General features: G+C 30.3%; 1 protein-coding gene across 1 annotated transcript; it reads left to right on the top strand.

Annotated features, from left to right (window-relative positions):
• The first annotated feature begins 2,943 nt into the window (after window positions 1-2,943).
• LOC107853544 lies at window positions 2,944-6,512 on the top strand. Its single transcript, XM_047412147.1, has 6 exons — window positions 2,944-3,548; window positions 3,664-3,962; window positions 4,082-4,324; window positions 4,660-5,209; window positions 5,305-5,406; window positions 5,861-6,512. Exons 1-6 carry the CDS (start codon window positions 2,944-2,946, stop codon window positions 6,510-6,512), a joined length of 2,451 nt encoding a protein of 816 aa, XP_047268103.1.
• The last annotated feature ends 6,962 nt before the right edge of the window (window positions 6,513-13,474 follow it).

Genomic DNA, 13,474 nt, shown 5'->3' with positions numbered 1-13,474 from the left:
TGAAATTTTTTGGAGGAAGATTTTGCCTCTGTGAAAAGTTTAGGGTTTCTGATTTTTTTAATGTATACAATATTTTTGTAGGTAATATTTGCGTGTCTAATCTCTGTAATATATATAAAAAATAAGCTGAAACTTGGCAAAAAAAATTAGAGGGAAACATTTTGGAGGAAAATTTTTCGAGGCTGATTTTTCCTCAATTGTTTAATTTTGTCAATTTATTTCTCCCTCCTAATAACCCTAATAACTTTTAAAAAGTTTGATGAGATTTTTTTTTATATGTAAAACTATTACTCTTTTTCCATGTATGGTATCAGATTTACTTATATTATTATATTATTTTATAACTGTATTAGATATAAATTATGATATGCACGTACTTTTATATTTAATTACTAATTCTTAATTCAATTAATTATAATTATATTTATAATAATTATTAATTAACTAATTTAAATTAATAGTAGATCATGAAGTCAACGTTGTATGTTAGGCCTAGAGGTGCACATTGATCGATTCAATTAGATTTTGTATATTATCCGATTGATTTATAAATTTTTAATTTATAAACATGCAAAACCAATAGGAAGATGGTCCTTAACAGTCCGATTCATATCTAACACTATCTTCATGCATAAAAGTCCACACAAATTACAATAATAAGCAAATTCAAATACGTTAGTACTAAAACAAACTTGTTTTATTTCTAAATAAGTAGCAAACTAGAATGCATTAAACTTACCAAAGTTTTAAATTGATGGAGAGAACCCCCACCACACCAACGGCCTTAGAATAAAAAAAATAACAACAGTAGACAACATTTATAAAACGTAAAATACAATAGGTTAAATATTATAATATTGCATCTAAGTGAGACTTATCGAAGTTTTGTTCAAATTTAATATAATTAATTAATCAAAGTAAATAGAATCACTTATTTATATAAGTTATATTTGAAACTTACAAGCAGGATCCTAGAAAATTAAATCGAGTTGAATGATAAACATCTCTAATTACACTAAATCAATAAAGGTGTACGTCATCCCAATAGATTATGTCCGAAAAAAAAGTATTTATCAAAACAATTAATCAAATGAGATGAAGTCTGAGTTATATTGAAGTATTGTTTAAATTTGATGTAATTAGTTAATCTAAATTAATATGCACTTATTTATTTAAGTTAGTTTTAAGACTTATAAATACACCTGAACTTAGATAAATGGTACAAATATATCCTCCGTCATACTTTAGGTACAAATATACCCTTGTCGTTAATGAAAAGGTGCGTAGATACCCCTGAACTTAGATAAATGGCACAAATATACCCTCCGTCATACTTTAGGTACAAATATACTCTTGTCGTTAATGAAAAGGTATGTATATACCCTTGAACTTTGATAAATAGTACGGATATAGCATCCGTCATACTTTAGGCATAAATATATCATACTTTAGGTACAAATATACCATACTTGCCGCTAATGAAAAGGTACAAATATACCCTTCTCACTAACGGCATGACACGTGTCGCAATCTTGTTCATTTGCTCTTTTTAATTTAATTTATCATCACCCTACCTGAAAATAATTCTAATTTAACCCATAAATCGATTCAAATAATAATTCAAACCCAACCCCGTATAATAGAACCTCCAAGACGCATCTCTATTTATGCATATTCATTTTCTCTCTCTCTTTCTATTAGATCGGGTCTGGTTGGGGTTATTATTTGAACCGGGTTATGGGTTAAATTAGAATTATTTTGGGTGGGGTTGTGGTAAATTAAATTAAAAAAACAAATGAGCGGGATTGTGACACGTGTCCTGCCGTTAGTGAGAAAGGTATATATGTACCTTTTCATTAATATAAGGGTATATTTGTACCTAAAGTATGTCGGAGGGTATATCTGTACCATTTACCAAAGTTCAGGGATATATATGTACTTTTTCGTTAATGACAAGGGTATATTTGTACCTAAAGTATGACGGAGGGTATATCTATATCATTTATCAAAGCTCAGGGGTATATTCATATCTGTTCCGTTGTAAAAATGATCAAGTTAAAATGATTAACATCTCCAACTATATTAGATCAATAAAGGTATTATTATGATCAAACAGGGTTTGACTCAAATAACAATGGCACAACACATAAATGTGTCCTTTAACTTGACTTCAGCTCATTTATGTCGTCCAACGTTGGGTGTGCATGAAGTGGAGTCCTACGCGATGTATTCATATCCTACGTAGGGTTAAACCCTGTGATTCATATTCCAAAACATTTTTAGTTAGGTTGATTTATGTAGTACCACGGGTTTGTAAAAATAAAGTATTTTAATAATGTGGACAACTAATTATGGGTTGCATATAAATTTTTAAAATATGTAAAACTGATTGGGGACCAAAATGTGATTTTGTAAAACTTTGACATATATGTGCATTCCTAAAAGTGAAAAGTGAATGCACTAACTCGTGGTTTAATAAAATTAGAATTGTATCAAAAATCCTAAACCCTTAATTCTTAAATTTTAGGTCTAAAAATTCCTAAACCCTCAATTCTTAGATTTTAATTCACTGCCAATTTTTTTCTCAAAATCCAATGTTCAGCCTCAAACTCATCTCCTGAGGCATCTTTGGAAAACATCAAAAGCATCAAAAGTAAGTAATTCTCTATCTAAAGTTACTTTTTCTTGTTCACTTAAAAGCGTCTTCCATTTTTTTGAGTTGTTTAGATAATGATTGTTGTGGTGATTATTAATTTGCTATGAACAAACATGAATTTAGAAAATAATGTTATATAAAGAGTAACACATAATGGCCAAGATTGACAAACATGGCAGGAGTAAAAAGATGCAAATTATTACTCTTATTTCCTTTGTTTCAGTTATAGTTCTGCTTAACTCCTAAGAAGTGATGTTTTATTTTTTTTTTATTTATAGAAATTTGAAATGGACAAGACTCGGATAAGTTGTACCGACAGATTGAGCAATGTGTATGAGAAAGGAGTCAAGAATTTTCTTCAATTTGCTTTTAAGGACAAAGAACCAGATGATGAAATTCCTTGTCCTTGTAAGACATGCAACAATGTTCTCTACCACACTAGAGATGAAGTAGAGGACCATTTAATATTTACTAGGATAGTCCCTTCGTATACTCGATGGCTTCATCATGGAGAATTTGCAGCTAAAAAGCAAAAAACTAATAATAATGAAGTAGAACAAAAGGATGTAAGCAGAGAGCAACGTAAAGATATATTTGAGATGATTAATGATATTGTTGGCCTTGATATCATGGATGATTGTACTGAGGTTAATTTTAAACAAGATGATACTTCAGAACCTACTTTAAAATTTTCTAAATTGTTGGAGGATGCTGCACAACAACTCTATCCTGGTTGCGAAACATTCTCCAAGTTATCACTAATTATTGAAATTTTTCAAATTAAGTGTCTTCATGGGTTGAGTGATAAAGCAGTTGATAGCACACTGAAGTTAATTAATGAGCACTTTCTTCCGGTGAAACTTTACCAGAGTCATTCTATGAAGCAAGAAAAGTGATTCGAAATTTAGGTCTTCGTTATGAAAAAATACATACTTGCAAGAATGATTGTATGTTTTTTTGGAAACATAATGTAAAGTTTGAATCTTGCTTTATTTTGGAGAATCTAGATGGAAATCAGTTGAAGGTCAAAAAGCTAATGGCACTACTCAAAGAAAGGCTGAGAACAAAGTTCCTCAAAAAGTGTTACGTTACTTTCCCTTGAAATCAAGATTACAAAGGTTATTTATGACATCAGAAATAGCTTCAGATATGACATGGCATGATGATCGTCTTTCGAAAGATGGGGTTCTTAGACATCCAACAGACTCTGAGGCGTGGAAACAGTTGGATATGTCTAATCCGGGCTTTGCTAAAGATCCTCGAAATGTTAGACTTGATTTAGCAGCTGATGGAATGAATCCTTTTGGTAACTTGAGTATTCTCATAGTACTTGGCCAGTTATTATTACTGTATATAACTTACCCCCTTAGATGTTAATGAAGCAATTGTGTTGCTTCTTGTCTTTGTTGATATCTGGTCCTAAAGCTTCAAGAAATAATATCGACGTATACTTAGAACCATTGATAGATGAGTTGCGAGAATTATGGTTTTGTGGAGTAAATACATATGATGCTTCAAGAAAAGAGAATTTTTGTATACGGGTAGCACTCTTGTGGACAATAAATGATTTTTCCGCTTATGCCAACTTGTCTGGATGGAACACAAAGGGAGCTTTGGCTTGCCCTTTATGCAACAAAGACACTCCATCTACTCGATTGAAGTATGGTCGTAAGTTTTCTTATATAGGTGCTCGTAGATTTTTACCATCTAATCATAAATGGCGGAGTAATAAATGTGATTTTAATGGAGATGTAGAAAGAAGACCTGCTCCAAAAATTCTATCTGGCAATGATGTTTTAAATTAGTTGCGTACTCTGGAAGACATGAAATTTGGTAAGACCCAGAAAAAACAAAAGTACGAAAAAACTAAAGGCATTCATAATTGGAGGAAGAAAAGCATTTTTTCCAACTTCCTTACTGAAAAAATAATCCAATACCTCATAATTTAGATCCAATGCATAATGAAAAAAATATTTGTGATAACGTAATTGGAACATTTTTAGATATTGAAGGAAAAACAAAAGATAATCTTAATGTTTGTCTTGATTTGAAGGAAATGGGTATAAGAAAAGATTTGCATCCAACACAAAGAGATGAAAGATGGTATTATCCAACAGTATGTTATACTTTATCACCAGATGAAAAGTCTAAGGTATGCAAGTTCTTGAAAAAGGTTAAGGTTCCAAATAGTTATTCTTCCAATATATCATGGTGGGTGAAGTCAGAGGATCGTAAAATTTATGGACTAAAGAGTCATGATTCACATATTTTGTTGGAACAATTACTTCCTTTTTCAATTCGTGGAGTTGTGCCTAACAATGTCTATGATGCTATCACTGAGTTAAGTATTTTCTTCAGAGAGTTGTGTTCGAAAAAATTGAGGATTAATGTGTTGGATCAACTTGCAACTCAAATTCCAATAACATTGAGCAAATTAGAGAAAATATTTCTACCAACATTTTTTGATGTTATGGTGAACTTAGTTGTTCATCTTCCAAGAGAGGCGAAGCTTGCTGGACCTGTAAAATATAGGTGGATGTACCCAATAGAGCGGTATGTTTTTGATTGATAGTTCTATTTAATTTTATGTGGCTCATTATTTATCATGCTACAAAGAAATTTGAGTTGTATCATGTTGTATCATGCAGATTCTTGCGCAGTTTGAAATTTTACATTCGTAATATAAATCAACCCGAAGGATCTATTGCAGAAGGATACATTGTTGAAGAAAGTCTAATATTTTGTTCAAGGTACTTACATGGAAGTGTGAAAGGGTATAATCGAATGGACAGGAATTATGAAAATAATCATGTCGATCCATACAATGGATTATCAATTTTTGAACAAAAAGGTTCTCCTTTATTAAAAGATAAATCCAGAAATCTTGAAGAGTTTGAGCGATAACAAGCTCACCTTTATATCTTGAGAAATTGTGAAGAAGTTCAACCATTTATACGGTGTGTTTCTTTATGACATTCACTAATTTAATATTTAGTTTTTGATTTGGCTTCATCTTCTATTTTGTCTAATGAATACTTATTTGTATGATAGTGAGTTTGAGCAGAATAGTAACGACATGAACTTCGATGATTGATTTTACCACCGAGTAAGTTTTTATTAAATTTCTCATTCAATTAATTATACTTATTTATCATCATTAATTTACGTATTTATTTTCTACATAAATTTTACAAATGCGCAAAGAAGAAATCCACTTGCAAGTGGCGAATTGTATTGCTTGGCTAGAGGTCCTCTTGATGGTGTTCAAAGATTCAAGGGGTATGAAATAAATGGTTTTAGGTTTCATACTAAGCTACTTGAGGAAAAGAGGAAGACACAAAATAGTGGTGTTTTAGTAAGAGGAGTAGCTAGTGGTCAAAATATTAATTACTATGGTGTTCTAACCAAAATAGTTGAACTTCAATACGTCGGATGTAAACATATTGTTTTGTTTAAATATGATTGGTGTGATGGTCATCATATTGAAAAGGGAGTGAAGATAGATAAACATAATTTTGTTAGTGTTAACATCAAGCGGAAACTAGCAACAAATGAACCATTTAGGCTTGCATCTCAAGCAGAACAAGTAATTTATGTCAAGGACAATCTTAATCCAAATTGGTCAATTGTTCTTTATGGTCATTCAACCTATTTTACTGGAGGTTCTATCAGTGAAAATACTTTTCAGCAAGATGTTTGTAATGATTACTTGCATGCATTCGAAGAAGAAGAAGACCTGATAAATTGGAGAAAAAGAGATCTTGAAATTATCAGCACTGATGTTACCTCGACTGATGATATCATTGAAGGCATCGTATCAGAATTAGAAACTGATGATGAAGATTTGTTATTGTAAATATTTTGGAAGTCTTATTTTCATATTGCTTATAGTCAATTAAAGTTAACATTTTACTTATTTTTGAGAGATGATTTTTGTTATATCCAGCTATTCTCCCAACTCTCTCGTGTATTTATTGATCTGTTTTCATAAAATAAAACACACAGGAAATAAAACACAGAAAATGAAAAATAATTATACACTCTCACAAGGGTTGCATTAACTCGGTGTGCAGAGACTCAATCAAGCAGATACTCCTAGCATATAGCTCTACATCAATATTAACACTAGTGTAGAAATTAGAAGGGGTCAGCATAGGTACCAGGGATGCTTCAATGCATAAATACAAGCTCAGGTTCCAGCTGTTCACTGAAGTTGGAACAAATTTCTAAGCCAGATCTTGTACCTTCAGGTAATAAATTAAAAATCAGAGAGGGGAAGTACTAAAGAAAAGAGAAACAAAAAGAACAGAGAACTCACTTACCGGGGGTGAGGAATTCGACCACAATAAAGCTTCGTCTTTGCTAGAAAAATGATGGAGGTTAGAAAATAATCGACTCATATTTCTTAAATCTAATGTCTAAATTAAAGTACATTATAAATCGAGATATCTTTACAACCAAAGCTGAGGGAATTCAGAAAAACACTTGTTGAATGTTAAAATCTGAAAGATGTTAATTGAAATAGAGATTGTTACAAATTTTAAAAACATGAAATTTTGAATTCTATCATTTTAGAAGTACAATATGTTAAATGAAAAGAAAATTAAAAGTTGAACCTATACAATTTAAATCGACCTATATGTACCTGTAAGAGTAGTAGATATTGGTGCCCCATTGGGTGATGGTGAACTTGAGTGGATGATCCTTTAGGCGGGGCAACCCAGAGTAAATATAGGAGCAGCAGAATATAATGGCATCCGAAGCTATCTGATTAACTTATGTGTTTGTCTTTTCAAGTTGAAGAACCTGGAAAGGTTAGCATTGGGGGCTCTTATCAGATACTAACTTCAATCCTCCTCCCAGATTTCACTAATTTCACCCTGTGCCTAAGCAGTAGCATCAGTTTCCATATTCAAATTCTGAAAAATCGAATGAATTGATTTATACGTTTCCTCATTAATATAAAGCCCATTATCTTTCATTTCCTTAATAGTAGTCCAAAAATCCTTCATTGAATCCCTATTAGCATGAATTTTAAGCATTAAACTATACATAGAAGAACTATGTGGAAACCCCTTTTGCTTAACAACCCATTTTAAGAAATCACCAGCCTTTAACGGTTCTTTATTGAGTTCCTTCAATAAATACATAACAGCTTCATGTGTCATTGTAAAATCAAGTTTTCCTAAATCTTTTTCTAACTCTTTGGACCATCCATTGGATAGTATAATGTCAACAAAAGTTTTCAGTGTCGATGAAAAGAAGACAGTTTGACTTGCACAAAGAGTAGTACTAGTAAAAGGACATCACGGTGCACTAAAGCTCGCGCTATACGTGGTAGGGGGAGGAGGAAAGTAGAAGGGGTGAGTCACCTGATGGTTGAAGGAAGGAGCTCCTAAAAAGCTGAGGGTAAAACGGAGATTTCCTTTATTGAAGTGAACTCAAAATTCTCTTGTTCTGATTCATGGTTGTTTGAGTACCTTCAAACAACATACAAGGGATATCAATTATACACATATACATCCAGTACTCATCATTTCAATTATGGTGCATATATCGATATCCTCTAAAATTTGTCAATAAATTTCATTTAGATATCCAAAGTACATATTGTTTCGATTAAACATCCTCAAAATGTGATAAAGGTTTTTTATTAGAGTAATTCAATTAGGTGCTCACTTGGAATATGCTTTAGTCAGGTGTCTAAAATTGAAATTTACTGGAAAGTTTAAGGCATTGTCGAGTAGTCTTTCACCTAACTAGTTATGTTTTAAAGAACATGAAATAATACACATAATTGGAGTGTTTAGTTTGTACAGAACCGCTCCCTGAATGTTCCGAGAAATCATTGTTATATTCCTCTATCGTCATGAAAAAAATTACAGAGACATTTTGTCATGAAACTTATTTATTGTACTCAAAGTTTCCCGCAAAATCTCTAGTGCATTCAATATAATAAAATGGTGATCCATTTGCATATCTAGTGATTTCAATTTGAATTTTTGATGATTTGGGTCATCTTTTTTACCTTCAATTGATTTAACTAATTAATTCACTCTAGAAGTCGTTTCTCTTTAAATTTTCACCTTTCACCAATCCCAATTGTTCAAAAACAGTCCAAAGTAAAAAAATTTAAAAGAAAAACACAAAACAAACTCGAACTTGGTATTCACTATTTTTTCAGCTCGAATGTATAATAAACCACACCCTCGGCCTACTGACATTAATCTTGGATATGTCTCTATATATAGCTCTTAAAAATAGTTATCTGTATCTGCATGATAAGGCCAAATTGACAATTTTTACAATGAAACTTGGATGATAGCTTTGCAAAACAAAAGGGTACATGCAAAACTTAAGATCCAGGAAAAAATGTACCGACTTGATCGAACGCCTTCTAAGCTTCTTCCAATGGTCCAAGCACAAAGTAGGGGTATTTAATCGATTTAATCGGATACGAAAACTTAGTACAAATACAAAAATTAAAGAGAATCTACCAGAGAGAAAAATGAAAGAACATATACATACTTACTGTGATAGATCGTAGAGGCTACTCAAATTGGAGCTGTTTTGTCGCCATTGAAGAAAACTCCAGAAATCAAAGTGGAAATAATAGTTAGCTTAGAAACACAAAGAAATGAAATGGTTTTAACGTCGATCTATGTAGTTGGTGGAGTGGAAGGATCTGTTCTTGGGAAATTCGAACGGAGCTTCGATGATGGAAGGCTCCATGGTGACCTTTCCCTTTCCCCTTCTGGACCATTCTAGCCTATCAGTTGGCTTTGTTGTTACTAATTTATCATGATTATACATTAATACTATTAATGTGTACCACTTCAACTCAAGTGTAAGTAAAAATGTATATTTAATATGGACAAAAAAATATTTTTTATCTTGTATTATTTAATATATTTATCTTTTGCACAATTCTTAAGAAAAAATCATAAGGATTGTAATTGACTAATGTGATTCTTAAATTTACATTAAATATTGACATTGCCTATTTGAGTTAATTACTTTTATTAAATTCCTAAACGTAAAGTTGCAAAAAAATGTCTTAAGTATCTTTTGATATTTTTAAACATGTTAATTATTTTGAGATAGTTTTTTTTGATAAAAATGTCAAATAATATGACACAAAGGGAATAGTTTTGTGACAATAAATTTTAAATTATAGTTAAAAATAGTAATTATTAGCTATGAAATTTTGCAATAAAAATAATTTGTGGCTATATCATTTTGTCATGACAAATAATTATATCTGTTAAAAGTCACCTATTACCACAATTTTTTTAATTTAAAGAAAAATATTTATTTAGCCACAAATTTTACTTCAAATAATTTTGTGGTTAAAATATTACTATTAATACAAAAGATTTTATTTTGTGGCAAAAATTAATAATTAGCTATGAAAGTTTATTATAATAAGAAATCTATGGCTATTTTGTTTGATTATTGCCACAATTTTTATAACTTGAAGCAAAATTGTTTAATTTAGCTACAATAGTTTGTTTCAAATAATTAATTATGGCTAAAGGTTACTATTGCTACAAATATTTTTATTGGGTGGCATAAACTTATAGTTAGCTGCGAAATGTTATTGTAGCTATAAAATTGTAGCAATTTAGATAATTATAGCCACGATCTTAAATAATAATAGCAAAAATGAAGTTTTAGCTTTATCAATTTGATTTTTGTGGCTATGAAATTTTTGAATTTGTAGATAGCCATGAAATTTAATTTTTGTGGCTATAACTAGGTTATAGCTACGATTTTCAAATTTGTAGCTTATATTTCATAGCTATAAGTGCATTTTCTTGTAGTGATATTAAAAGTTTGAAGGGCCTTAAAAATGATGTTTGAACTTTTTTCCTTCATTAGAAGCCTCTGCAATAGATAAAAATATTTTTTTACTATTTTTCTCAATTTATTATTTAATTAGATTAAAGACTCCTAAAATATATGAAAAGAATTTAATAACTCCTAAAATATATAGAAAGAATCCTGATAAACTAAAAATTTCTAGTACTTCATAATTTAAAATTATAAAGAAGACTAAGTAGAATATTATGAATAAAATTGTAGGACAAGTCAAAGTTAAAAAGGAAAGAAATCGTTGTGAACGTAAAAAAACGAGGCAGAAAAATTTATATTTAATTATATGATTTATAAAAGAAAAACTTTATAAATAGAATAAATTTAATTTATTGTTTCGACGCGTAAGTTTTAGGATTTAATAACATATATTGATTTTGCTTATTTAATCTACGTAATATTTAGTACTTTTAAAAATAGAATTTTGCCTTATATAAAAAATATTCTTTATAATTCTATTTAAGTAATATTTTGGATCAAAATTTATACGAAATAAATTCTTATATTGTGCTTTTGCTTTTTATTTTAGTTTTGAGTCATGTGTTTTCTTACTATCATTATCATTAGCATCATCCCTTTTGCCTTTATTTATTTCTTTTAAATCATACCTTTAAAGATTATATATGAATAATAATAATCAATAATTGATATTGATTCTCTCTTTTGATAATTTCTTGTGTTTCTCATTTAGTTGAAAGTTTCTGATCGAAAAATTGGATAAGTATATTGCCGCCGAATGAAGTTGTCAAAAATCAAAGGTTTATTGCTTTTTTTTCTTTTACTTTCTTTGCGTAATCGTGACATAATTTTGATTATCGTGACATAAAAAAGGCTCCAATCCCATTTTTCTTTTAAAAAAAACACATCAAGGTCACGAATTAGGATAGGAGGTTAAATTCTTTTTTATTTATGAGTCATGTTTTTTGTAATATCGTAGTTTTTTTGTACAATTCAACCACTATAGAAATCCGTATTATTAGTAAGTGAGACATATTAATTGTTATTTATGTTAAAGAAAATCGTATTAATAATTTATGAGAATAACATAAAAAAGACGGCTATGGAATTTCAAAGAACAAAATAAAATCGAAGCAAAAAAGTTGTTTGTAGTATAGTCATTTTTACCAATATCACATTATGCATAGTACCCTCCTCTATCGAAGGTTGGGTTTGATTGAGTTTGTTTTAGTTTATATGTAAATGTCTTGGTTGCTTGTAATCACATGTGGATATTTGATCTTCATAATCTAAATTTAAAGATCTGATGATATGGAGCCACATATAAATGTAGATGTAGGAATTCGACTAAATATAATTCAAATATCTACTTAAAAAATCTGACTATATAGATTTGAGATATGAATACAAAAATTCGACTTATATTTATGTAAGGAGGCGAATTCGAACGCTTATATATAAAAGGTCGTTATTCAACATTCTTCATCACAATTTTTTAAGGTATTATTCTCTCAATTATTTTTGCCTTCGACAATATTGCATTTTTTTCTGTAGAAATATTTCTTTTATCATCTTTTGTGCATGTAATTGATAAGGTTTTAATTTTACTGTTGTATCCAAATTTAGTCTTTTTTTTACAAAAGATTTGTAAGCAAGCAATGTTATTATAATTAGATATATTTGTAAAAATTTATAATCCACTCTATTTGAGTAAATTACTATTTAACTTTTTATAATAAAGTTATATATAAATATCTATAAAAGCTTTCGCAATAGACAAAATCGTCTAATTTTAAATAATTAAAGGTTACACGTGAGGTTAAACTAATATATATATATATATATATGTACACACACACACATATATTATGTTGGTTTGATTCGGGTTCGGTTTGACTTTTTTTTTTGTTAACACCAAATTAAACCAAGAATGGTCGTTTTTTTTCCTAACGCCAAATCAATTAAACCAAATCATAGGTCGGATTTTTTTCTCAGTTTGGTTTGGTTCATCGGTTAGATTTGACTTGATGGTTTGGTCTGTACACCCCTAGCGCTAATTCCTACTCCCATCTGAATAGACTCTGAACATGATTTATTGAACTGAACATGGACTGAGTTATTGAATTCCGTTGACTGACGGAATACTACTGACATCTGACAACTGACTGAGTTCATGAGATCATGGAGGTTTTCGGAGTCATAAGACTGTCTGAAGTCTAAGGATCATAGCTTGACTGAGAGTATGGTGAAAACATGACATGGCTCTAGGCACACAACTAATGTTTCGGGTACGAGTACCCTTAGGACTCGATGGAAGGAAACTGACCAAGCATAACTTACTTGAAAATATAACTAACATCATAATCCATAACACATTTATAGAAGCATTTCATCAAAACATGTAATAGACATAACTTGTACATACATGAGGATTTCATGGTATCATGCTAGGTAGACACTTTTCCTTCATCTAGGTATTTAATCAAACATATTATAGGCATGGTACATGTAAACATCATTTTACTATAATTAAACATCATGGTTCAATTCTAATTTCATCATTCAAGGGTTTAGTCATAGGTTTGCATGAATCTATATTTATAATAATTTAACCCACGTAGAATTTATCACCCAACATGGAGTAGAATTCAATTTTTCATTATCCACATGAATAAGAGTAGCCCAATCATGAAATTCATAAGAAAATCCATAAACTTGAATTTAGAAAAGGAATTCTTGGGCTTCATGGACGAAAGGAGTCCATGAATGAACACTATGCATACCTTAGTTCGTGATTTCGTGAAGATTGATGGTGAAACTTTCTTGAAATTAGATCTTCTATGAAAACCCTAGCTTGTCATTGAGAGAAACTTGAGAGAAACTAGTATATTTTGGGTGAAAAGTGGCTGAATCACGTGTTAAAGGGCTTAAATAGGGGTGGAAAATTGACCCTTTTAACCTTGACCGCGTCATTTAATTTCAGTG

This window comes from Capsicum annuum, chromosome 5 (assembly GCF_002878395.1).
Source record: "Capsicum annuum cultivar UCD-10X-F1 chromosome 5, UCD10Xv1.1, whole genome shotgun sequence".
Taxonomy (NCBI): Eukaryota; Viridiplantae; Streptophyta; class Magnoliopsida; order Solanales; family Solanaceae; genus Capsicum; species Capsicum annuum.
This window is presented reverse-complemented; position numbering and strand designations above follow the sequence as displayed.

Bases quoted from the DNA above. Each gene is read 5' to 3' on its own strand.
- LOC107853544 (XM_047412147.1), top strand. From the start codon at position 2,944: ATGGACAAGACTCGGATAAGTTGTACCGACAGATTGAGCAATGTGTAT. The intron at 4,325-4,659 runs GTAAGTTTTCTT...GAACATTTTTAG, and splicing joins TACTCGATTGAAGTATGGTC to ATATTGAAGGAAAAACAAAA. The intron at 5,210-5,304 runs GTATGTTTTTGA...TGTATCATGCAG, and splicing joins TGGATGTACCCAATAGAGCG to ATTCTTGCGCAGTTTGAAAT.